Source organism: Callospermophilus lateralis, chromosome 9 (genome assembly GCF_048772815.1).
Source record: "Callospermophilus lateralis isolate mCalLat2 chromosome 9, mCalLat2.hap1, whole genome shotgun sequence".
Taxonomy (NCBI): Eukaryota; Metazoa; Chordata; class Mammalia; order Rodentia; family Sciuridae; genus Callospermophilus; species Callospermophilus lateralis.
Window position 1 is genome coordinate 690,946 of NC_135313.1, and position 25,462 is coordinate 716,407.

At 53.4% G+C, this 25,462-nt stretch overlaps 1 protein-coding gene across 1 annotated transcript in view; it reads left to right on the forward strand.

The window, feature by feature from the left end:
• The first annotated feature begins 4,090 nt into the window (after positions 1-4,090).
• The window catches only part of Pask (PAS domain containing serine/threonine kinase), a 42,249-nt gene continuing 20,877 nt past the window's right edge, over positions 4,091-25,462 (forward strand). Inside the window, exons 1-11 of the mRNA XM_076865786.1 lie at positions 4,091-4,306; positions 5,983-6,215; positions 6,843-7,013; positions 8,583-8,723; positions 9,262-9,396; positions 11,285-11,545; positions 11,978-12,128; positions 13,009-13,159; positions 16,813-18,641; positions 23,118-23,299; positions 23,610-23,777. Of these exons, the coding sequence (XP_076721901.1) occupies positions 4,111-4,306; positions 5,983-6,215; positions 6,843-7,013; positions 8,583-8,723; positions 9,262-9,396; positions 11,285-11,545; positions 11,978-12,128; positions 13,009-13,159; positions 16,813-18,641; positions 23,118-23,299; positions 23,610-23,777 (3,618 nt within the window). The 5' untranslated portion in view covers positions 4,091-4,110. The remainder of the gene's footprint in view (positions 4,307-5,982; positions 6,216-6,842; positions 7,014-8,582; positions 8,724-9,261; positions 9,397-11,284; positions 11,546-11,977; positions 12,129-13,008; positions 13,160-16,812; positions 18,642-23,117; positions 23,300-23,609; positions 23,778-25,462) is intronic.

A 25,462-nucleotide genomic window follows, 5' to 3' on the forward strand; every position in this document is an offset into this window, starting at 1 on the left:
TCTTGATTTTTCAGGGTATATTAAGTGATTCATGCAAAAGAAAAAAGGCAGTAGATCATGAATCATGATAGTAAAGTGGACACGTTTAAACCCACCACCCAAGTCAGGACCTGAAGCCCCCCTGCCATTGTGTCTTCCACATCTCAGCTCCCTGCCTGCTACAAGTGTGGGCACACCAGCCTCTTGTTGAATAAACAGTCTTATATGTGGGCACCCCTAAACAAGGTGTTTAGATTATTTTATTTTACAAGAAAGGAATCCTACTGTTGATAGTCTTTTGAAACTTGTAGTTTTCCACTCCTTATATTTATATTTTCCACTCCTTATATTTAGGATTTATGTTGTGTGTAGGTGTTTTATAATTAATAACATGAATCTGCCAAAATTTTAAGTCTGTTTGCTTGTTGATAAGTGTTTATTTCATTTTCTTCCTGCTTGTCTGCCTGTCTTTGCCATTGTAAACCTACTGCCCTAAGCATTCCTGTGTGTGTCTTGCTACTCATGTGCAAGAATTTCTCTAGAATATCAATCTAAGAGTAGAAAGAGCTCTGTTGGAGTAAGCAAATGTTTGACTTTGTTTCCTATGCGGATTATATTTACTTAATGAGTTTCTATTGATTTGTTGATCTAAATCCTTAATGACCTTTGGTGTTATCGAATTTTTCATTTTTACTGATTTATTTGGTATAACATCATGATTAGACTGATAATGTTAAGACTCTGGTTGTAGGTTTCATGTTCTACAAGCTGTTGTTCTTATTTCTTGTTATTTTTCTTTGTCTATGTATATTTCAATTTTGGGGTGGGGGTGTCCTAGAGATTAAACCCAGGAGTACTCAATACATTGAGCTCCATCCTCTGCCCTATTTGAGACAGGGTCTTGCCTAGTTGCCCAGACTGGCCTCAAACTGGCAATCTTCCTACCTCAGCCTCCCAAGTCTCTGGAATTACAGGCATGCATTCCACGTGTGGCTGTATCTTTAAAATTTTTTAAGTGTTAAATTATTCATCTTTCAAAAGCTTCTGGATATTTTCTGTTATACATTTGGCAAATATCTTCTCCTAAATTGTGCCTTGTTCTTTCTTTTCCTTCCTTTCAATTAAGTCTAGGGCCTTGAGCATATGTTCTACCACTGAGCTGTACCCCCAGCCCCTTACTTATGAGATAAGGCCTCCCTGTGTTTCCCAGGCTGGCCTTGAGCTTACAGTCCTCCTGCCTCAGTGACCCGAGTAATTAGGATGGCAGGTGTGTGCGTGCCACTGCACCCTGCTTCATTTTAGGTTTCCAGTGGCATTTCTTATGAACACATGTCCTCAATTTTAATCTTAACTTTATCAATCATACTTTATAGTAGAGCTTTGTTGCTTCTTGTTTAAGAACTTCCCCTACTCCAAGTCTTACAGATATTCTGTTCGTTTTCTTCCAAAAGCTTCATGTTCTGACACTGGCTTTGTGTGTGGAGTGTCAATGGCTGTGTTTTGTGGTCCCCTTGGGATACGAATTATCTCAGCACCACTGCTTGAATGGCTGTCTGTCCTTCATAGCCGGTGTCCCTCCCTATCACCTGACAAGCGTCTGCATGCTTTGGCCTATAGCTGGGCTCCACATTGGCCCCTTTGAGGGATCTTCTTATTCCTGCCCCATTGCAGCACACAAGAACTCCAGTTTTCTATTGAACTTTCACATCCGGTAAACTGAGTGCTCCACTCCCTCACTCCCCTCTTGCTTGATTAACAGAAATCTTGGTTCAGTACATTTTCTTCTTCGTGTGTAATTATCTCTTCAAATATTTGCTTTTCTTTATCCTCTCTCCAGTCAAGTTTTCCTTTTGTTGGGTTGTCTCAGTTTTTCTCAGTAATTCCAGGATGCTTGGCTCCTGAGAAGACTGCTTTTCCCAGAACCTAGAGTGATGCTGAGCTCAGCGTTGGGCACTGTCTCCCCAGGTCCCTGGCATCTCTGGCTTGGGAGTGGCTCCTCAGGATGGTTTGCTCTCACTGCCCTGTTTTCAGGTCTTAGGTGTTCTTTTATATTTTGAAGTACCTCCTTTCTCCTGCGTCTCAGAGGTGCACAGAAGCCACACTCCTGTTACAGAATGCAGTGTTGCTGAGTCGTATGGCTCTTCATGCTCTCGCTCCTGATTTTTCTTGAGCTTGTTTGTACATGGGAAGTCAAAGGGATGCAATTCTACCTCAAACTGTTTAATTGCATTTAAAATAAGCAGATCACGATTATTAGGCACCAATCTGCCAGTCCCAACTTAGCTTTTTGAGTTTTCCCGAGGGTGCTACCAGGTGAGTCGCCATTACCTGCATTTTACCCAAGGAAGTGATCCTTGGAACATTGTGCTGGTGAGTACCCCATCAATTCCTGAGAATGAAGATGGGCCCTCTGCTGTGTGCCAGGCTCCTGTGCTCTGGTGGCCTGTCTCTCCTGGAATTGATGGTCCTGTTTGCATGCTTAATTGTTTTTTTTTTTTTTTTTTTTAAGAGAGAGAGAGAGAGAGAATTTTAATATTTAGTTTTTAGTTTTTGGCGGACACAACATGTTTGTATGTGGTGCTGAGGATCGAACCCGGGCCGCACCCATGCCAGGCGAGTGCGCTATCGCTTGAGCTACATCCCAGCCCTGCATGTTTAACTTGTATTGCTTGGTGGCATGTTTTGATGTCACCACCCTCCCACAACTGGTCTGGGTGGGGTTGTTCATTTTCCTTTTGTCTAAGTGGTACCTGCCTTGCTGATCTCAGGAGCTGACAGCTGAGGTGAGCAGTGGTCAGACCCTTAGACTCAAGGGACCAGGGGTGTGAGTGCAGTGGAGACCCCCTGTTGTGATGAGTCTATATCATTGCTATCAGACTCAAAACCTGTAAATTGCAGTAGGTGTGCCCCTCCAATCTCAATAGACACATCTTTATCACAACCTGGAAGCTAGGTTAGAACTGGAGGATCAGGGCTCCTTGAAACTCCTTGGTGGAAGGTGGAGGTTTCAGAAGGGTCAGTTCCCTTTTCCTCCTGCTGCAGGTCTGTCCTGTGTTGGGAGGGGCTTGTGAGCATGTGTGAACACCACACCTGCATGTCCAGGCTTGGTCTTGTGATGCTACTCCTCGGCCAATTCTTGGGTCTGGGTATGGCATGTGCAGAGCCATGTGGGCCTTGGAAGAGGGGTCCAGGACATTTGGTCAGGAATTTTGGCCTTCCAGACGTGCAGAAGGTGATCTGTAAGGAGGAGTACAGGCTCTGGGTGTTCTTGGCCCTGTGGCCTTCCATTTTGTGGGAACTCCCACCAGTGGCCCTGGGACTGACCACAGTGTGCCCTTCCTGTCTACCTGTGGGTGCCCAGGTGGGGCCGTGCCTCCTCCGAGCAGAGGATCTTTTCTTAGTGGCACTGGAGCACTGGAGAAGGTGTGCTTGTGTTCCACGTGCTGGCCGGTTCAGGGTCCCCCTTGGGAGCTGGTCACATGACTGCACATGGCAAGACTGCAGAGAATGGAAGGCGCAGGTGAGCGCAGTGAGTGCTGTGCAATGTCGGTTTCCTGGTGTGGCCTAAGTGTGCAAAATGTGGTCCTGGGAGGAAGCTCAGTGACAGCCACATGGAATCTTTCTGTGTTTTCCCCCATGTCTGCATTGGAATCTACAAGTACACAAGTTCAAAACCACAAACCTCTGGTGCTCATCCTGCCCCCAAGGGAAGCAGACTCTTGCCTTGCTTTTGGGGATGTGCCTAGGTGGTTCTAGATGCAGCTGGGCCAGCAGGTTGTACAGTGGCTCTTCTTGTGGCCACCCTGGGGATCTCCTTGACCGAGGAGCATTTTCTGTTGGTGTGGACGGCAGCTCCTGCCCTTCCTTGTGGCCCCTTCCCTCTTGCTCCGTCCTGCTTTCCCAGCCCTTCCTAGAAAGGGCTGCTTTTGGCGCAGCTCTGCACTGACAGCACTGGCTCTGCAGCCTGACCTGGGACGGCGATGGGTGTGTGGGACCTGCTGAACTCGCATTGCACAGTCTGCTGGTGAAACTGCTGTGGATTCTTGTGTGGCTGATGATGATCAGATGCTCTTGGTTTTCTAGGTGAGAATTATTAGAGGAGGGAGCTTAGTGCCTGTCCCACCTGCTACCATGGAAGCCAGAGGCTTGCTGGCCTTTGATGATGACCGGAGATGCCTGTCTGGGAGCCTACCTGTGCCAGTGCCCACTGAGGGCCCAGCTGCAGAGGCTGCCTCTGGGTCCAGCAAGCCATTCTCCTCAGCCCACAGACATCTGAGCAGGAAGAACGGGCTTTCTAAGCTCTGCCAGAGCAGAATAGCGCTTTCTGGTAATGACTTCCTTTCTGATCATTATGGGCATCAGCCCCACAGCTTGGAAATGTGGGGTCACTGCTTTCCCCAGGAAGCCTGTTGCAGTGACGGAAAGTGGTTCTGTGGGAAAGCTCACTTGCCGAGGCCTGGCCAAGCACTTTCCTGCTGCCTCTGGCCTTCCTGCTGGGAGCTTCAGGCACACAGTGGACATCTCCTCCATGTGAAAACTCTGTGTTTCAAGGCCAGATTAGAACAAAGTGTAGTTCTTACTAGGAGTGGACAAGGGTACTGTCTTAGACTGGGCCACATCCCAAGGAAAGTATTAGCTTGCTGATTGGCTCAGTGTGGAAGAAGGGGCTTTCCACCTGGCCTAGAGCCCCAGAAGACAGGACCCTGCCCGGGGGTTTCACATCACAGGGACAGGACAAGGGCAGCCACTTCTGTGTGGCCCCCCACCCCACAGCTAGCTTATTGCTGGGCTATGGCTGAGAAGGAAGTGCTGCCTGCCCGTAAAAGAGGCACGTCGTATGATGGGGTCTTGAGACAGCAGGGAGTCTGCCTGGAATTGCCGTGGCCCTGGACATCAGGGAAGTCTTTTGGGATAGCAGATGCAACCAGGAGCCAGAGCACAGTGGTAAGGAAGGGAGAAGGTTCAGCTTCGAGGCCAAGGGTAAGCTTGATGGGGCAGCAGGTGTGGGAACCAAGTTTGCCTTGGTCCTGAGGCTGTTGGATGTGGTCCTAGGAGGGGCTAAAGGTAGTGCAGGGAGCCAACTGTGAGGTGTGCTGGGTTCTCAGAAGGCGCTGACACTATAGACTGGCTCTAGGATGATCTTTCTGGTGCTGCATAGGGAACAGGGCAAAAGCCAAAGGCCTGAGAACCAACTGCTTGTTGGGAGAGGAAAGAAGAGCATGGGCTCTGGCTGCCAGTGCAGGGGAGGTCAGGGAGAGGCCACGTGCTGAAGAAGCTTGGACCTGGGGTGAGGGACATGGAGGAGATGTCCAAAGGGCAGGCAGCAGGGACTCAGGTTGTGTGCATTTGGCTTTGAGCCCCTGCAAAAATAGAGGTGAGGAGGGAGCCCATGGCACTGAGAAGCCGTGCACTCTTGGTGGGGAGTGTAGAAGGGGAAAGAGCTCCTGTGCCGGAGGGGAGGGGGCCTGGCCTGGAAGGCTGGGGCAGGCAGGAGTCTCCTGGTGGCTCTGCCTGCCCAGTTGAGTGGGGTGAGGACAGAGGCTGGGCCAGATCAGTAGTATAGCTCAGTCAGCAGTATAGCTCTTCTGGAGCAGCAGGGAGGGAGCCGGTGTGAGGACGGGGAGGTGTGGTGCAGGCAGCTCTTGAACTGGGTGTCACTTTCTGGGAGCAAGTGATAGCTTTTGGAAGGATGGAGGGGCCTTGGAGTGACTGTCACTGGAGAGGTGCTTGGGCCCCTTGGGGGAGTGTTGGCCCTCGGAGTGTGACTGGACCCAAGTGTTGAGCTCAGGCTGTTGGTGCTTCTGAGCAGGCAGTGCTTTCCTTCCAACTGGGTGCCTGAGGCTTGTCTGAATGGACGTGAGGACTGGCTTAGGTCCAGTGTGGGAGTCAGCCCTGAAGGTGGACCAGACCTTGGATCCTGTGAGGGCTGGTGCTCTTTCTGTTTTAGAAGGGAGCTCCAAGCAGCTATGTGAGGTCTCACACTTCCTTTTGTTCTTTCTTCAGAAGACAGATGGAGCTCCTACTGCCTCTCATCACTAGCTGCCCAGAACATCTGCACAAGCAAGTTGCGCTGCCCCATGGCGCCTGAGCTCGTGGATGCCGCTGGGTCCCTAGGCAGTGCGTCCTGCTGCTCCCTGCTGCGTGGCTTGTCTGCCGGGGGCACTGCACCCCCGTTCCCAGCCCCCGTGTGCAACCCTAACAAGGCTGTCTTCACTGTGGACGCCAAGACCACAGAGGTACTGGCTTTGGTTTGTGACCAGGCCATGGATGTGATTTGGGGTTTGTACCTGGAACCTTAAACGGTTTTTTGTGTTTCAAGTGCAATTAGAAAAACATTTGATTTTAGCTACGTTGTAGCAAAAGATGAGAAGTTGGAGAACTAAGTATAATCAATTAGAACAAATTGGATTCTCTTCTCAGGACAGATGCTGGGAAAGGCTCAGGTGCACTGTGTGTTTGTACATGTTGGCACAACCATGTGAGAATGGGTAGTCGGTATTCATGTTCAGTACAGTGGCACCATCTGTGTGAAATGCACCTATAGGAATTGTTAGACTGGATCAGAGTTTGCTGGAAATGCCCATATTTTCTATGGTCTTGATTGCCATGTGCTATTTTGCCTGGTTCAGGGGTCCTGGTTGCCTTGGCACTGGCCAGGTTTTGTGTCTGTGAGGTTGAGATCTCTGGGTGCATGTGTGGGTGTTGTCTTCACCTCTGATGGGATGTGAATGATGATGATGGGACCCTGCTGGGGAGGACAAGCCCCTGGGCTGCCATACCAGCTTTGTGTTGTCCTCAACTCTGCTACTGGGAATTAGAGGGGCTGCTGGTGATGTTTGTGTCTTCTCTCTGCTCCTCCTCAGATCCTGGTTGCTAATGACAAAGCTTGCAGTCTCCTGGGGTACAGCAGCCAGGACCTGATTGGCCAAAAGCTGGCACAGTTCTTCCTGAAGTCGGACTCCGCTGTGGTGGAAGCCCTCAGCCAGGAGCATGTGGAGGCGGATGGTCACGCCGCCGTAGTGTTCAGCACAGTGGTGAGCGGGGTGCAGCACCCAGGCCTCAAGGCACGAGCAGCACATGGCGGGAGGGCCCTGGTTTCCCTGCCTGGACTCTGTCTTTGAGCTGCCTTCTGCTGTGGGGCCCTCGTAGCAGCAACTGTAGCATCTTCAACTGAAAACACGGCCCTGGGTTCTGTTTCCGTCTTTGGCTGGTTGGGCATGGGGACTCAGGACTAGCACCGGGTGATCTGGAGAGCCCCATCTTGGTGTGATGGGGAGGTGTGGTGTGGCTGGCATGTGGCAAACCTGCAGGCACCACGTGAGAATCCCAGAAGAGGGGTGTGATTTCATTGTCTGGACCAGTTCTTACATCTAATCCACATATTCTCTTTGGTGTATGTTTGGTTGGTGTGACTGGGAGAGCTTCCCTGGAGAGCTTTGATCTCTCCTCTGTGCTTCTGGGGCCGACTTGGATGTTGATGGGTGAGCTGAGCTTAGATGCTGAGGACTGAGCCCCAGGCACGGAAGAGACTTGGAGAGGGTCAGCTGCATCAGGAGGTTCCTGGTTTAAGAGGCCTGCTGCTATAGAGGGAAATTGTAGGACTTAGCACGTTGGTGTCTGCCGCTTTAAGAAATACCAGGTGCTGATCTTTTTTCCTGCTGTTTTACCATGGAGTTGAGTGTATTGGTCAGATTTTTCCAGAGGAATAGAACCCTTAGGATGTATCTAATCATAATGGGCATTTATTAGGCTGCTTATATAATCTGAGACCAGAGAGTTGCACAGTGTCCTTCTGTAGGCCAGAGAGCTGGGAAACCAGTATGTGTTGAGCCCGAGAAGTTGGAGCCTGAGAACAAGATGGGCGTCGATGCTGCCCAATCAGATCTGATAATCCCAGAACCCCAGAGTTGTTGGTTCAAGTGTGTGTTAAAAGCTGAAGAACCTCCTGCAGTCTGACGTCCACAGACAATGGCAGCAAAACACGGATCCACCCAAGAAGGACCGAGTGTGTGTGTGAGGGTCCTTCTCCGACACCTTGGTTCCGTCCTCGCCCCAGTCTGCTAGGTGGTGCTGCCCTCATTCAGAGTGCATCCTCTCCACCAGAAACACCCTCATAGACAGGCCACAGTGTGCTTTACCACCCTGTAGGTGTCCCTTAATCTAGTCAATTAGACAAGATGAATCATGACACTAAGGATTGAAAAAAGAATCTTAGTAAAACATTCACTCAGACACCACAACCCTAAGTATCAGAAGCTTGTTTAGCTGGACATGGTGGTGCACACTGGTGATCCCAGCGACTCAGGAGGCTGAGGACAGGAGGATCACAAGTTCCAGGCCAGCCTCAGCAATGCAGAGAAACCCTGTCTCAAAGCGAAAAACAGGGCGAGGTGTGTGCTCAGTGGTAAAGTGTTCTTGGTTCCACCTCCACGACCCCAGAACAAACAAAACCCTTCGTTTACCCTTGGTGAGTTTCCAAGATGGAAGGTAGGCGTGGGAAGTTGGACACACTGAGGTGTGGGGTGTGGGAGGGTGGCTCCTGGTGGCAGCCCTCTCCCGTGCTTGCCGCCAGGGTCCCCAGTGCAGCCTGTCTGTGTGTGCAGGTGGACATCGTCAGCCGCAGTGGGGAGAAGATTCCAGTCTCTGTGTGGATGAAGAGAGTGCGGCAGGAGCGTGGCCTGTGCTGTGTGGTGGTCTTGGAGCCTGTGGAGAGGGTCTCAGCCTGGGTCGCCTTCCAGAGTGATGTGAGTGTGTCCACTCCTTGGCCCAGGAACCCAGCCGTGCCTCCTGCACGCTCCCCAGCCAGTGCTCTCCATGGCTTGGCCGAGAAGAGAGAGTATGGAGGTTTCTGGGGTCTGCCGGTGGCGCCCCTCGCTGTGTGCCCTTGGGCAGGGAACTTAGTGCCCATGCCTCAGTTGTCCTCTCCGTGAGGTGGGGGAGGAGCCGTATCTACTCATGAGATTGTTCTTATATAAAATGAAATGATGTTTGTAAAACCTCACAACATGCCAGCATTGCAGACAGCACCTGGGTGTATTGTTATAAAAAGAGCTTCTCCTGAGGCCAGGGCTTCCAGAGTGCACGTGAGGAAGTCAGAGGCCGAGGCACACCTGGCACAAGAGGAGGTGTTCTTGGGAAAGCCCCTCTGTGTGCCTCTTGAACTTCTGCCCAACGTGAGAATGGTCTTGCTTTTGGCTCACAGGCACTGGGGTCTAGGCAGCTTCAAGCCCAGGTGCACAGGGCTCTTGTTGCCACCCTTACGAGTGCCGCGTGTCTCTCCAGGGAACCATCACGGCCTGTGACAGCCTCTTCGCTCATCTCCATGGGTTTGCCTCTGGGGAGGATGTGGTCGGACAGCATCTCACAGATCTCATTCCATCTGTGCAGCTCCCTCCTCCTGGCCAGCCTGTGCCAAAGGTAGGATGCTGACCACCTGGGCCACATGGTGGCGCCAAGTTCTGGATCCGTAACCTGACAACAGGATAGCCTCCAGCTCTCTGTGCTCCGCGGTGTGGCCAAGGGCTGAAGCCCGTGTGTCCTCCCAGCTGACCGCTGTGGTCTCCTCAGTTCTCTTGTCAGTGTGGCACAGGGAGGGCAGCGTGCTCACAGGGTGTCAGTAGAGTTCTCCACCTGGACCAATGGGATGCACGTGTACAGAGACAAGAGGGGATTCATCAGGGACTTGCCTTTCGAGGTCACAAGGCCATATCCCATGACCCGCCATCTATAAGCTAGAGACTCTGGAATTGACCCGAGTGTGGTTTTGTCACACTTTTGAAAGCCCGAGGACCTGGGAACACGAACGAGAGCAGTGCTTTCAAGTCCAAAGCCACCCCCAGTGTCTCGGCATCAGTGTGCGCACATGCCCGTGTCCTGGAAGCACTAGAAGCGGTGCTGCTCAGCTCTGGGTGTTGCTTGTCCAGGCAAGTCCACACCTCAGGTGGCCTCACGCCCTAGAGGCAGGACGGCTGTGTCCCACAGGAAGTGGGTGGTGGGGTCTGGGCGTGGTGGAGTGCTCAGCCAGCGTGCAGCCCTTCCCCTGGGGACTGGGCCCAAGGTCACTTCTGGTCAGTGCCACTCCCTCTGGTGGGACGAGAGCCATCTGGAGTGTCCCTGGGTGTAGCTCTCTGAACTCAGCCCCTGAGCCTCTTTTGCTACATCAGATTCTCCAGCTTCTAGGAGGAGCCCTTGTCCCCACCTCCTGTGCGCTGAGCATTGGCCACTGGGCTTCACGGCTGGCAGGGCTGTCTACTTGTCTACCCTGGGCACTGCCTGGCAGCACCTGCTCACAGCCCTCTCCCCCAGAGACACCCCCTGGTAATGCATGGCAGAAAGCACAAGTGAGTGTGTTCTTAGCCCCAAGTGGGCTACCATGTCCCTCAGGAGTAGACAGGGACATGCTGGGAGCCAACACAGAGGGACCTGTACCCTTGTTCCTCACCGGGCTCACTGGGGCCTGGGCCTGCCTCTGGCTTGGGTCAGGGCGCTGTGCTGCCCGTCTGCGGCCTGGCAGCTACAGGTTTCCAGTCTTGAAGGGTGGGCCCTTCAACAGGGTGGGGGCAAAGGCTTGGGTCTGCCTTACCATCCTGAAGCCCCTGAAGACTCTGAAGTGTCTGGCTGGGAACACTGTGTGAGTCAAGAGACAGGACTCTCTGGGCATGGGGATCCCAGAGACTCGGGAGGCAGAAGTAGGAGGCAGGTTGGAGGCCAGCCTCAGAGACTTAGTGAGACCCTGTCTCCAAAGAAAAAAATCATTATAAAGGTCTGGAATGTAGCTCAGTGGTAAAGTGTCCTTTGGTTCACTCTCTAGTGGCCTCTGAAGTGTCTGGTGGGGAGTCCTAGTAGGGACGTGGTGGGACAGTGACGTGCAGGGGGAGTGTGATACATGCACTTGGTGGTGTGGCAGAGGGAGGAGCCGAGAAGGCAATGGGGAGTCAGTGACAGCAGGAAGCGGGGCCCCCCAGTCCAAGTGGACTCCGAACTCTTCCTCCACACAGAACTGGGGGCAGTGCCCAGAGTGCGAGTGGCACAGCCACCCACCCTGGACAGCCGGAGCCTGGTCCCTCACTTGCCCATGTCTTGGTTAGCTCACTAGGCTTTTCTTGAATACCCTGGCATGTGCTATACCCAGGCCACTCTTGAGTCCTTGGTGTCCCCTGCTGTCATTCCCCAGGCAGGGTGGGGCTGGGGGACAGCAGGTGTGGGTGTGGGGTGCTCCTGTGCTTCCTGAGGGGGTCTCACAGCAGAGAAGGTCTGCTCAGCCCCCAGCCCAGCTGCCCTGCTGAGCCTGGCACCTTTCTCGTAGAGTCTGAAGATCCAGAGGTCTGTTGGCAGAGCCAGGGATGGCACCACCTTCCCTCTGAGCCTAAAGCTGAAGGCCAAGCCCCGTGACCAGGAGGTGGCCAGTAGCAAGGAGGCCCCCGAGCTGGACTACTGGGCATCAGTCTGGGTGTTCTGCACCATCAGTGGGCTTGTGACCCTTCTGCCGGATGGCACCATCTACGGCATCAACCACAGCTTTGCGCTGACGCTGTTTGGTTATGGAAGGACAGAGCTCCTGGGCAAGGTGGGCTTGTCGGGCTGCGGGCTTTCCACCCGCTTGGGAGGCTGGCCCTTTTGTATGGGGGTGGGGTGGTGGCTCACAGATTCACCCAGGAAGAACCGCAGGCCCTGGCGGGGAGCCTTGCTGATGGCCACCAGGTCATTTCCCTTGGCCGATTCCAGATTCACCCCGGGGAGGGAGAGGAGTGCTGTTCCCAGTGAGATCTGGTCTGGCTGATTGGACCAGGTTTGGGTCACAATTGCAGTGGCTTCAGACTGGTTAATGTCTGAAAATCTGACCCCAGTGTCTTTCCTGACCTTAGGAGGAACTGTCCAGAGACTTGCTCCATTTGTTTGATTTTTTGCCAGTTGTTTTCATTTCAGCCCCAGCAGGATGTGTCCAGGAGGGGGCATAATGAGTCCCCCAGGTCTTGAAGTGTCACTTTTTGCCTCCCAGAATATCACTTTCCTGATTCCTGGTTTCTACCACTACATGGACCTTGCCTGTGACAGTTCTTCACAGCTACCAGACCTGGCCGACTGCCTGGACGTGCACAGTGAGAGCAGGCCTGGGCACATGAGCTGGGACCCAGGCAGTGGAGCCCAGGGTGAGACATGGCCTTCCTCTCCCCAGTGTGCCCCTGGGGGCCCAGCCCCACCAAGGCCCATGCCTCCCACCAGAGATGGGCTTAGGGTCGTGGCTGGGGACTGAGTGAGGGGCACCAGTCCTGTTTCAGTGTTTGTGTCTCTCTCAGGCCTTCCGTTCGCCAGGGGTAGGGCAAGGTGTGGGGGCTATTCTTACAAACGTATTGGCAGCGAGAAGCTGAAGGAAAGGTCTTCAAGAAGCCATGGTCGTGCCCTATCACGTCTCAGCCACAGTCTTGGCTTCTGGGAGGGGATCCATGTAGGTCCATGTGGCCCAAGATCGAGTGGATGAGCTGTCCTTTTTATTCCTAAGTTAGATATTGCTAGCACGTTTGTGGATTTTGTAACGTTTACCCCTTTGGTTTTTACTTGGCACTTTAAATATGTCAACAGTATTCCTGAGCCCTGTGTGTGGACAGTCTCAGCCTGCTGGTCTGTGGACAGTCTCAGCCTGCTGGTCTCTGGGGAGAAGCTCCCAGCCTCCTGTGCCGAGCGGCCTGCTCTAGCTCAGGACACTGGCAGGGTGTGGGGCCTGTGACAGGGGCACTGGCACCCTTGGTCATGCTCTGCCCTTGAGCCCTCAGGTGTGGTTCTGGAGTCCCTGGGCCCTGGTGGGTTTGAGGATCCAGGTGACGTAGTGTGGGGGTGCTGGGCGGGGTCTCTGCTCTAGTGGGGAGGAGCAGTGGGGACAGGATGCGAGTGTCAGGTACCAGCAGGGTGCGTTGTGCGCATCGTGCTGGGCCATGGCCCTTGTGGGTGGTGCTCCCCTGGGACGCCGGGTGCCAGCAGCTCAGGCAGCAAGCGCTGTGAGTAGGGTGCAGGCTTTTCCGATTCTGCTCTCAGATCTGAAGGTGAACGTGGTACGTGCTGGTGACCACCTGTTGCCACAAGATGAGACCCTGAAGCTGGCAAGAAGCCAAGACATCTCCCCTGCTCAGACGCAGCAGAAAGTAGGAGCCTGGCTCTCTTCCTCCTCGTCAGAGCCCTCGCCGGGGTGAGTGCTGGGGGGAAGTGGAGGCTGGTGGAGGAGCTGCTCTCAGGGTGGGGGTGCAGTTCAGTGATGCACCTGGCTCCCACAAACCCAGCACCTGCCCTGTCTGAATGCTGACATGTTTCTCCCAGGTTGCCCACTGAGTGTTCTGCCATGGGATGGGGTGCCCACAATGCCATCTCATCCCATGGCTGTCAGAGGTCAGGGGCATTTAGGTAGACTTAAGAGGGCTGAAGCTGGCCTGGCCTGAGCATTGTGGAAATTGTATGAAGCTGTTTTCTTTGCACGTTTTTAAATAAAGTATCCTACATGGAGTGAAGGACGTTTATGTTAGATGACTTGGGAAAACAGGAGCAAAAGCTCACTGATTCTGTTTCTCAGTCCTATTGTGCTCAGTATTTTGGTGTTTTTAGCTAGTTTTCTTCATTAAAAATATATATGCATGTATTATCGAATATAACATATAATATGTATATGTAAAATGCATATATGTGTGTGTGTGTGTCTGTGTGTGTATAATGAAGCTGGGGTATTCTAGCCCTGGGCTACATTCCCTATTTTTTAAATTTATTTTTATCTTGATGGCCTTGTTAAGTTGTCCAGACTGTCCTCATACTCTAGGTGTCCTCGTCCTGCCTAGTTGCCAGGTGGCTGGGATTAAGGCTATGTATCACATGTCCGGCTTAAAATCCTATTTTACGCACAGTGTTCAGGAGCATGCCTGAGCCTCAGGTGTGCACATGGAGAGCAGATCCATGGTCTTTTCTGCCCCCGGATCTCCTGCTCTGTACGCTTACCACCATGCGGTGGAGCATACGTCAGAGTTGCTGTCCCCTTTGTCCTTGGGTCTGCCTTCTTTAGTTGGTTGTTGTGACTCTGAGATGGCTCCACACTACCTGTTTTCCCAGCCTTCCTGGACTTATTTTAAAGGAGTACATGAGTGTGTTTCAAGTACAGAGCAGCAGTGACAGGTGGACTCCCCTTGGCCCTCTTCAGACCTGCCTCCTCCCACTCTGAGGACACTTGTCAGCAGCTCCAACCCTCCAGACCCTCCCTCCTATGTGAGTCAGCATGGATGTGTGTCGTGTGTGTGTGTGTGTGTGTGTGTGTGTGGTGTGTACCCTTGTGCCTTGCTTTTGTCTAACAGGACAGGATTGCTGAATGTTGTCCTGGCTGTGTGTGCTTGTGCCTGCTGACCTCTTCCCATGCAGCACCTCTTCCCAGCAAGACCCCCAACAGCACCTGTTGTTCCTTCCCTGCTGTTTGGTGTCAGGGTGTTCCTTTGATTTGCTCCCTGGCTCCCTCCTAGCTCAGGTTTGCTTTGGGTGGCATGAGAAGTGTACCCAATGGCTCTTCTTTCTCTGTGCTCCTCTGCAAATGAGGGGAGCTGGGAGCTGGCATGAGTGGCTGATGCTTGTCAAGTGCCCCCGCCTGGCTGGGCTGCTTACTCATGCCAGCTGCTAGTGAGCGCATCATTCCAGGAATGGGGTGTCCAGTGGGGTCACTTGCCAGCCGCTCTCCTCAGGATCAGGGCAGAGTGCCTCTTCTAGGCTCGTGTTGTTCAATGAGGAAGCTACACTGCATTGGTTAAATCTTACATTTTCTTTTAGGTGGGACAGTTTTAGATCCTAGGGGTTTGCGTAGTTATCGTTGGTGGTGCTGAGGATGGAACCATGCCTTGCTCACAGGGCCAAGGTTCTGCCGCGGAGCTGCTCCCAGCCCAGGTTCTGCAGCTCGGCTGGCACCCATCCCACCTGCAGCACGGAGTAGTGAGTCACATGCCCTTCAGTCACCCACTCACTTGTTCAACAGATAACGACAGAGAGTCGAGGCTTCTCTGTGATATTGTGGTCTAATTAGGAATGCAAGCCGCTGCGTCACGAAGTCCAAGTGGGAAGTGCAGAAGGAGGAGGGAGGCACATGTTCTGGGGTTCTGTAGGGCTTCCTCCTCCGGCGGAAGTGAATTGATGCTCAGCTATTCTAGTGAATTGATGCTCATGCTGAGTGGGTTCTTCTGAGAGGCAGAGGCTCAAAAGGACTCCACATGAAGTGACATTGGTTCAGGGGCTCCACGGTGGCAGGTCTTGGTGTCCTTGCTTCGGGGCCTGTGATCCCTGGGGTGACCTGGGTGCAAGTCCCAGCAGCTCCTGACGCTGTGTGGACTCTGGGAGGTGGGAGTGGAGGTGCCCTACTCCCCAATGTCACGTGGCAGCCACACCCCTTGCCCCCGTGCTGAGTGGAGGGCAGAGCGCGGTCTCCAGGGGAGCTGGGGAAGGCCATTCTGTGGTCATGCTAACACGTAGAAGGGCTGCAGGCTCATAGCCTTAACCCACATCTTGAAATCTAAAAACTCCCCAACATGGAAATTTTTCCCTAAATTTGATGCTGGAGCATGTTTGATGATTAAACCCACCCTGAGCTGATGGGCAGCCATTGGTGTTTTCTTGCTACCCCACAGTGGGGTATGTAGAGGCCTCATGCTGTGTTTGTCCTGTGGAGTTCCTTCAAGTGACTGATGCACATCTGGCCCAGGGGTTTAAGGTGGGAGGGCTGTGGATGGGGTGATCAGAGAGGAAAATGGACACTGGGGGCCACCAGTAGTTAGCACCTCAGAGATCCTCAGGGGGTGAGTGAAAGTACAGAGCTGCCCTGAGGTCAAGGCCTTATGTCCTGACCATGGAACACCACATCCAGCGGCTGCCCAGATTCCTTGGTGTGGACCCGCCTCTGCTGGCCCTGGAGAAGGATGCCTGGTCCCCTGAGCCACACAAGGCTCACCTCTGGGCATGCAGTGCTTGGACAGAGAGGGTGGGAGTGGGCATGGATGGAGACCTCTGCAGACCCCCCCCCAGGACAGCTGTGCTTCTCAGACCCCTGCTCACAGTGCCCTCCTCTGCAGTGCTGCCTTGTGCTGCCCTTGTGCTGCCCTGGCCTCTTCTGTCGGTGGGAATCACTGCTGCATTCTTGCTGGGTTGCAGGGTGAATCTGCCTCTGTGCCCTGTAGGATGTGCACTTGTTTGGCATACCTGCTGCTCAGTGTCAGTCCTGGCTGGTGTGGCCAGGCACAGGGTACAGTTTGTGATGTGGGCCTATGCCCTGGGGGCCCTGTGTCACCTGTCGCAGCCTCCTCCCTGCTCACCACTTGCTGGAGGCACTTGGGGGGTTTCTGTTGGTCCTCACCCCCACCTGCTCCCTTCAGCCTGTTGGCTGGCCTGACCATCTCCCCACGTGACTGTGAGGGTGCTGGCCTTCCTAGCCAGTCAGTTGGCTGGTGTGGAGTTTGCCAGACACTGAGTCCCCTCTGGCCCCTCACTTCAGGCCTCAGGGGAGCTGCTGGGGTGGTGTGCCTTCAGTGTGGCAGAGTGAGCTACACACTGGCAGCAGGCTGCCTGGGCCACGTGCAGGCTGAGCTGAGCACTGGGCCTGGGTCTCTGCACTGTGGCAGTCTCAGTACCATCTTTGATAAAGCCTTGCTAAATGAGGATTTGTCTGACAATATTGGAGAGCAGGTGCTTTATGTATTGACTTGGTTGCAAAATTTAGTCTTTTTTGTTGTAAATTTTATGGTGTTAAATGCTTTGTGTTTTAACAGAATGGCTCCTCCTGTCTCCTTTTCTGTGACTGCTAATGACTGACATCTGAATTCCTATTTCCAGGGTAGACAGTATCCCTGAGGGAAGCCCGCCCGCCCACGGAGAACAGTCATCATCCACAGACCAGCAAAGTGTCCCTGAGGGAAGCCCTCCAGCCCACAGGGAACAGTTGTCACCCAGGGACCAGCAAAGTGTCCCTGAGGGAAGCCCTCCAGCCCACAGGGAACAGTTGTCACCCAGGGACCAGCAAAGTGTCCCCAAGGAAAATCCTTCAGCCTATGGGGAACAGTTGTCACCTATGGACCAGCAAAGTGTCCCCAAGGGAAGCCCTCTAGCCCATGGGGAACAGTTGTCACCTATGGACCAGCAAAGTGTCCCCAAGGGAAGCCCTCTAGCCCATGGGGAACAGTTGTCACCTATGGACCAGCAAAATGTCACTGAGGGAAGCCTGCCAGCCCGTGGGGAACAGTTGTCACCTATGGACCAGCAAAGTGTCCCCAAGGGAAGCCCTCTAGCCCATGGGGAACAGTTGTCACCTATGGACCAGCAAAATGTCACTGAGGGAAGCCTGCCAGTCCATAATGAACAGTCACTGCCTGAGAACCAGCAGAGTACCTCAGAAGAAAGCCCCGTGACCCATGGTGAGTCTTCGTTGCTCCAGGACCAGCAAGATGCCCCAGAAGGGAGCCCACCAGCCCAAGATGACCAGTCACTGTTCACAGACCAGGAACGTGCTGCCTTGGGGAAAGAGGAGCCTGCAGCAACAGAGGACCCCAGGCAGGGTCCCCTGGGAGAAAGCAGGTCTGAACCAGTGGATACAAAATCCTGGGCTTCGTGTGAGGGTTCTGAGCCTCCAGGCCCTGCTGAGGACAGGGACAGTGGCCTGAGTCTGGAGGCCCAGCAGGAGCTGATTGGTATCCTCAGCCCTAGCCCTTGGACTGATCCCGCCAGACTCCAGCCCCAAACTGCAGGACAGCTGGCAACGGGGGGCCTCCTGATGCACTGCCCTCTCTATAGTAGCAAGTGGGCCCTACGGCAGCTGGCTCCCAGCCCCTCAGGGAGGGCCAGTATCTCCTTTGGGACGCCCACTCTGGATGAGCCTTGGCTGGGGGCACAGGACAACCGAGAGGAGCTGCAGACTTGCTTGACAAAGGAGAGGCTGTCTAAGCTGAGCTGCACAGGGCCTCTAGGCCTCTCCTGCGATGAGCAGGTCCCAGCAGAGCACCCACCCTCCGCCCCAATGTCCTTCTGCGATCTTGGAGGCAGAGACCTTCACAGCAGCCACTTGGGCAGCTCCTCGGCCTGCTATGCCTTGGCCACTGACCTTCCTGGTGTCCTAGAGGTGGTGGAGGCCCAGGAGGCCCAGGAGGCCCAGGAGGCCGATGTGAATTCTTATTCCTGGAACCTAAAGGAGCTCTTCCTCAGCGACTTGGCGGAACGAGCTTCATCCAGCTGCTCCTGTGCCACACCTGAGCTCAGTGAGACACCTTCTCCTGTGGTGGTGGGCTCTGATGAGGATGTGGGCCATCTCCATAGGCAGAGGCCAGATATCCTGGGGGACAGGGAACTGTTGTTATTGGCTGGCACCTACTTTGACCCTGGTGATGGCCTGCAGTTCCAGGAAAGCCATCTAGGACATGATCAGACAGAACCCTCTGAGATTTGTTTGGTGTCCTCTGAACATCACAAAGCACATGACATGGAGAGCCCGGACTACATCCTTCCCACACTGGATGTGAGCCCTGAGCATACGAACCCGTCAGCAGAGGACCCAAGGCTAAGCGCTCAGGTCACTTCCACACCTGTGGCACCCAGGGCTACCAGCCTGCAGCAGCAGATCCAGGAGGGCACCTACTCTGGGAGTTGCTACCACCGAGACGGACTGCGGCTGAGTATGTCTTGGCCTAGGAGGGCCTGCAGCTGAGTGTGCCCTGGGAGGGCCTGCAGCTGAGTGTGCACTGGGAGGGCCTGCAGCTGAGTGTGCACTGGGAGGGCCTGCAGCTGAGTGTACCTGGGAGTGCCTGCAGCTGAGTGTGGCTGGGAGGGCCTGCAGCTGAGTGTGCCTGGGAGTGCCTGCAGCTGAGTGTGGCTGGGAGGGCCTGCAGCTGAGTGTGCACTGGGAGGGCCTGCAGCTGAGTGTACCTGGGAGTGCCTGCAGCTGAGTGTGGCTGGGAGGGCCTGCAGCTGAGTGTGCCTGGGAGGGCCTGCAGCTGAGTGTGCACTGGGAGGGCCTGCAGCTGAGTGTGGCTGGGAGGGCCTGCAGCTGAGTGTGCCTGGGAGGGCCTGCAGCTGAGTGTGGCTGGGAGGGCCTACAGCTGAGTGTGCACTGGGAGGGCCTGCAGCTGAGTGTGGCTGGGAGGGCCTGCAGCTGAGTGTGCACTGGGAGGGCCTGCAGCTGAGTGTGCCCTGGGAGGGCCTGCAGCTGAGTGTGCACTGGGAGGGCCTGCAGCTGAGTGTGGCTGGGAGGGCCTGCAGCTGAGTGTGGCTGGGAGGGCCTGCAGCTGAGTGTGCCCTGGGAGGGCCTGCAACTGAGTGTACCTGGGAGGGCCTGCAGCTGAGTGTGGTTGGAAGGGCCTGCAGCTGAGTGTGGCTGGGAAGGCCTGCAGCTGAGTGTGCACTGGGAGGGCCTGCAGCTGAGTGTGGCTGGGAGGGCCTGCAGCTGAGTGTGCCCTGGGAGGGCCTGCAGCTGAGTGTACCTGGGAGGGCCTGCAGCTGAGTGTGGCTGGGAGGGCCTGCAGCTGAGTGTGGCTGGGAGGGCCTGCAGCTGAGTGTGCCCTGGGAGGGCCTGCAGCTGAGTGTGCCCTGGGAGGGCCTGCAGCTGAGTGTGCCCTGGGAGGGCCTGCAGCTGAGTGTACCTGGGAGGGCCTGCAGCTGAGTGTGGCTGGGAGGGCCTGCAGCTGAGTGTGCCCTGGGAGGGCCTGCAGCTGAGTGTGGCTGGGAGGGCCTGCAGCTGAGTGTGCCCTGGGAGGGCCTGCAGCTGAGTGTACCTGGGAGGGCCTGCAGCTGAGTGTGGCTGGGAGGGCCTGCAGCTGAGTGTACCTGGGAGGGCCTGCAGCTGAGTGTGCCCTGGGAGGGCCTGCAGCTGAGTGTACCTGGGAGGGCCTGCAGCTGAGTGTGGCTGGGAGGGCCTGCAGCTGAGTGTGGCTGGGAGGGCCTGCAGCTGAGTGTGCCTGGGAGTGCCTGCAGCTGAGTGTGCCCTGGGAGGGGCCATGGCTGAGTGTGTCCTTGGTGGGTTTGGGCTAAGTGTGTCTGGGTAGGGCCGTAGCTGAGTGTGCCTTGGGAGGGCCTGCTGCTGAGTGTGTCCTGGATGGGGCTGTGGCTGAGTGTGTCCTTGGTGGGGCTTGGCTGAGTGTGCCTTTGGGAAGGCCTGCCGCTGAGCTTGTCCTGGGTGGGGCTTTGGCTTAGTGTGTCCCTGGTATCTGTGGGATGGGGCTACGTGGGTCCCTGGCCTGGGCGTGGCGGGGGGCCTAAGCGTGTCCTGGGTGGGACCGGGGCTGTGTGTCACCCTGACCTAGGGAGGCACTGCTGCCTCAGAGCATCACAGCAGAGCACAGGTGTCTTCACTCATCTTGGAGAGGTTGCTAAAGGGTAACGTGTTGTCATTTGACATTAGGGTTATGGCACATCTGCCTGAGGAGAGGGAGCCTGGGTCCCCTTTGTGGTGCTCCGTGCTCTAGCACCTAGTCTTGATTTCCAGCAGGCTCAGGAAGGGGTGGGGGTCTCGTGCTGGGGCCTGTCCTTCCAGCTCCCACTGGTCCCCAGGTCACACTGAGCTGCAGGCAGACGTCTGCTCTGCCCGTGCTCCCTTGCTTCTCTGCGGGGCCCTGAAGCCCCTTCTTCATGGGCACTACAGCCAGGCTCTGACTTTTCCTAATCTCTGGGTCCCCCTTGTTCTAGCTACTTGTTTCGACATTGCTGATTTTGTGGTGTTGATTGCTTACTCCATTTTCTAAATTAAAAAAAAAAAAAAATGTGACTAACACATGTTATTTGTAGAAATGTTAAGAAATAAGGAGGAAATATAATCAGCTCTAACCAGAATTCCATCACCTGAAAGTAGACACCAGGGTTTTAAAAAAATTTTTTAATTTGTTCTTTTTATACACGATAATAGAGTGCATTTTGACCTACCATACACATGCTATATCCTACATGGAGTGTGAGTTCCCATTCTTGTGCTGTACATGATGTGGGTACCCCTGGTCGTGTGTTTACCCGTGAGCATAGGAAAGTGATGTCTGATTCATTCTATTGTCTTTCCCATTCCCTTCTCTCCCTTCCCTTCATTTTCCTTTGTCTAATCCAGTGAACTTCTATTCTTCCCCTCCACCTTAATGTGTGTTAGCATCTGCATATCAGTGAGGACATTCGGTATTTGGCCTTTGGTTTTGGGATTGGCTTATTTCACTAAGTATGATAGTCTCCCGTTCCATCCATTTACTGGCAAACGCCATGATCTCATTCTTCTTCATGACTGAGAACATTCTGTTGTGTATATGTACCACATTTTCTTTATCCATTCATCTTTTGAAGGATACCTAGCCTAGTTTACCTATCGTGAATTGAACTGCTATGACATTGATATGGCGGTGTCACCGTAGTATGCTATTTTAAAGTATTTTCCATATAAACCGAGGAGTGGGATAACTGGGTCCAATAGTGGTTTTATTCGAAGTTTTCTGAGGAATCTCCATATTGCTTTCCAGAGTGGTTGCACCAATTTGCAGTTCCACCAGCAATGTATGAGTGTACCTTTTCCCCACATCCTCGCCAACACTTATCATTGCTTGTGTTCTTGATAACTGCCATTTGGACTGGAGTGAGATGGAATCTCAGTGTAGTTTTAATTTGCATTTCTCTAACTGCTAGTGATGTTGAACATTTTTTTTATATATTTGTTGATTGTATATCACCTTCTGACAAGTGTTTGTTCAGTTCCTTGGCCCATTTACTGATTGGTGTTTTTTTTTAATTTATTACATTTTTTCATTTTTTAGTTGTAGTTTGATACAATATCTTTGTTTATTTTTATGTGGTGCTAAGGGTCGAACTCAGGGCCTCGCCCGTGCTAGGCCAGTGCTCTGCTGCTGAGCCACAACCCCAGCCCCCTATTTGGTTTTTTGGTGTTAAGTTTTTTGAGTTCTTTACATATCCTGGAGATCAGTGCTCTATCTGAGGTGCAGGTAGTAAAGATTTTTCTCCCATTCTGTAGGCTGTGTCTTCATGTTCTTGATCGTTTCCTTTGCTGTGAAGACGCTTTTTAGTTTGATACCATCCCATTTATTGATTCTTGATCTGACTTGTGCTGTAGGCGTCTGGTGGAGGGATCTGGCTCCTGAGCTGATGATAGGTGACTGAGCCCACCTTTTCATCTAGTAGGCCCGGACTCTGCGGTCTGCCTAGGTCCTCGATCCACTTTGATCTGAGTTTTATGCAAGGTGAGGGATGGGGGGTCTGATTTCATTTTGTTACATTTCCAGTTTTCTGAGCACCATTTGTTGAAGAGGCTTTTTTTTCTCCAATGTATGTGTACCGGGCCTTTGTCTGATCTGAGATAACTGTATTCATCTGGGCTTGTCTCTGTGTTTTCTACTCTGTATCGTGGGTCTTCACGTCTGTTTTGGCGCCAACACCATGCCATTTCTGTTACTGTAGCTCTGTAGTAAGATTTAAAGTCTGATGTTGTGATGCCCCTTCTTCACTTTTCTTGGTAAGAATTGCTTTGGCTATTCTGGCCCTCTTATTTTTACATATGAATTTTATGATTGTTTTTTGTATTTCTGTGAAGAATGACATTGGGATTTTAATAGGAATTGAATAGAGCTTTTGGTAGTATGGTCATTTTGACAATATTAGTTCTGCCTATCCAAGAACATGGAAGATCTTTCATCCTTCAGGTCTTCAGTTTCTTTCATTAGAGTTCTGTAGTTTTCACTGTAGAGGACTTTCACCTCTTATTTTTATATTGCTTCCCATCACTGATGTGTGAAAACACAGTTGATCTAAAATACCATGTTCATATTGATGTCCCTGAGAGAGCCCTGTAAAAGTGCCTGGTGATGCACACGACACCGGTGCTTTGTACCAAAGCCCAGAGTGGGTGTGTGGCTTGGACCTGGTGTGACTGCGTGACCAGTGCCTGTGTTTGCGTCATGGCTTTGATTGAGACTGTCACATTCTTGTCCCCTCTGTCTGGCTGTCCTGAGGTGGGCTGTGTAGTCTCTTGGCTCCCAGCTGCCCCACATGCTGCGGTGGTGGTGTCTCCAGGCCAGGGGGCTGCTTGCCCTCACGTGGACTGCTGTGTGTGGTGTGCGTGCTGTTCGGGGAGCAGCGTCAGAAGGTCCCTCCTCCTCACCTCTGTGCTTCAGGTATACAGTTTGAAGTGAAACGCGTGGAGCTCCAGGGCTCTGCAACCCTGTTCTGCTGCTGGCTGGTGAAGAACCTCTTGCAGAGCCACCGCAACTCAGCCACCAGGACCCGCCTGCTCATTGCCAGCCTGCCCAGCTCCACCCACTCCATGAGCGAGCTCCCTGGACCCAGCCTCGGGGAGGTTGGTGTCTGCAGCTGGCGTGGGCCCCCGTTGGCCTGGACTGGCTGGCCTTCCAGTTGGCCTTGCTGTTTGACTTTGTTGCCCGGGGGTGGGAGTGGGGTCTCGTGGTGCAGGGCAGATGCACGCCTTGAGTCTGCACATGCTTTGAGTCCAGGGTGGGGGTGCCATTTTGGATCGGGGTGTCCAGGCTGCCTAGAAAAGCTCCCTGTGGGCACGGGAGGAGAGGCTGTGCTGCTGGGGATGGTGGGCCTGGGGGGGGCACCTGGCTCTGTGGCGGCGGTCTTCCTCAGACCTTCCTTTGCATTTGCAGATGCTCAGAGCCAAGCCCTGGTTTGAGGAGAGCCCCACACCCGTGGAGCTGGCAGAGTTGGCCGCCTGTGACGGGGAGTACTCCCACAAGTACAGCACCCTCAGCCCGATTGGAAGTGGGGCCTTTGGGTTTGTCTGGACCGCAGTGGATAAGGCGCAAAACAAGGAGGTGCTCTGGCTCTCAGGGGGGGCTAGCTCTGCTCTTGCTCTCCCTCTGGGGGTTCAGTGGGAGAGAGGGTCTTAAGGAGAGCACTCCCTGCAGGGCACACGTTGCTGCTGGGGTGGCAGTCCTGCTGCATGTGGTCCAGAAGGCTGCAGCCAGGCTCCTGGGTGTTGGCATGCTGAGGCCCCCAGCTCTCTTGGCATGGGGGATACTCTCCCGCCCACATGCCTACTTTTAAACCAAACTTGTACCTCCTCTTCTCACCTGGAAAGAAATCCTCCCAACATTATTGAGCAGGCCAGAAGGTATACTTGAAACTAAGTACAGAGCACAGTCCCTGGCACAGCCATCCTAATCAAGGGGCACGACTTGTCTGCAACACACAAGCCCGTGTCCTGGCCACAGACCCTGGTGCTTAGCCCTGCCTGCCTGGATGCTGTGTGGACTGAGCGCAGCACCTGTGCTCTTGGGGTGCTGAGCACTTTTTCACGTGCTTATTTGCCATCTGCTTATTTTCTTTGCTGAAGTGTCTTTGTCTCCTGTGAACTTTTTAAAAAAAATTGCTGAGTCTTGGAGCTACTTCCCCAGCACTTTTTATTTTTTATTGGAGACCAGGCCTTCTTCAGTTGCCCAGGCTGGCCACACACTTGCAGTCCTCCTGTCTCAGCCCCCATGCCGGCTCCAGGTGAGCTGGTTGCACTCCTTCATCAGAGGCCTGCTGTGCAGGTGTGTTCTCCAGTCAGAGGCCGTCTTCTCGTCTTCTCGCCTGTGACAGTGCCTTTCAGGGACAGAGGTTTGGATGTTGGTGAAGTCCAATTTTATCAATTTCTTCCCATAGATCATGTGCTCCCTGTCCTATGTGATCCAAGGTCACAAAGATTTCATGTTTCTCTCTTCAGGTTCTGGGTTTGAAGCTTTGCTTTAGGACTGTGATGTAGTTGGTGTGATTTTGCACGTGGCACAAAACACACTTGAGGGTTATCTTTGCATGGGCATGTGCACCAGTCGGCACAGTTGTTAAAAGGGGTCCTTTCTTTATCTGGGAGCGTTGTCAGACATCAGTGGACCACTCCGCCAACCTTGGGTGTGGACTGTGAATTCCATCAACTTTGTGTCCTGGATTAAGTGCTCCTGGTCCGCCGTGTCACTGCTGTCCTGAAACACTGCCGTATCCCTCTGTCAGTGCTCTGTGGTGGTGAGGCATGTGGCTTGAGTGTGGTGGAAACGCTTCTTCTGCCTCTGGGGTCAGTGAAGTGGCCTTGTAAAGACAGACCTGGAAGTAGCCCCTTCCTCTGTCCCCTGCAGGAGTCTGTGCACAATTGTGTACAATATAATTTCCTCCTTAAATATTCTGTAGGATTGAACAGTAGAGTGGTCTGGGAGTGGGTTGCTCTTTAAATGCAAGTTTGAAACTACAAATCAAGATTCTGAAATAGAAGGTGACTTCTGTTTCTGGCTTCTTGAATGAGCTTTGATGGTTTGGGTCTTTCAGGAGCTTTGTTTCAATCAGATTATCAAATGTATCAGCATAAAGTTGTCTGTGATACTTCAGAATCTTTCAGTGTCTTTGGCGTCTGTGATTTTATCATCTCTCTCATACTTGATATTGTGTCTGATTGTTTTTTGATCTGTCTGGTTAGAGGCTTAATGTTATGGCTTCATTAATTGTCCTTATTGATCTGTTTTTAGTT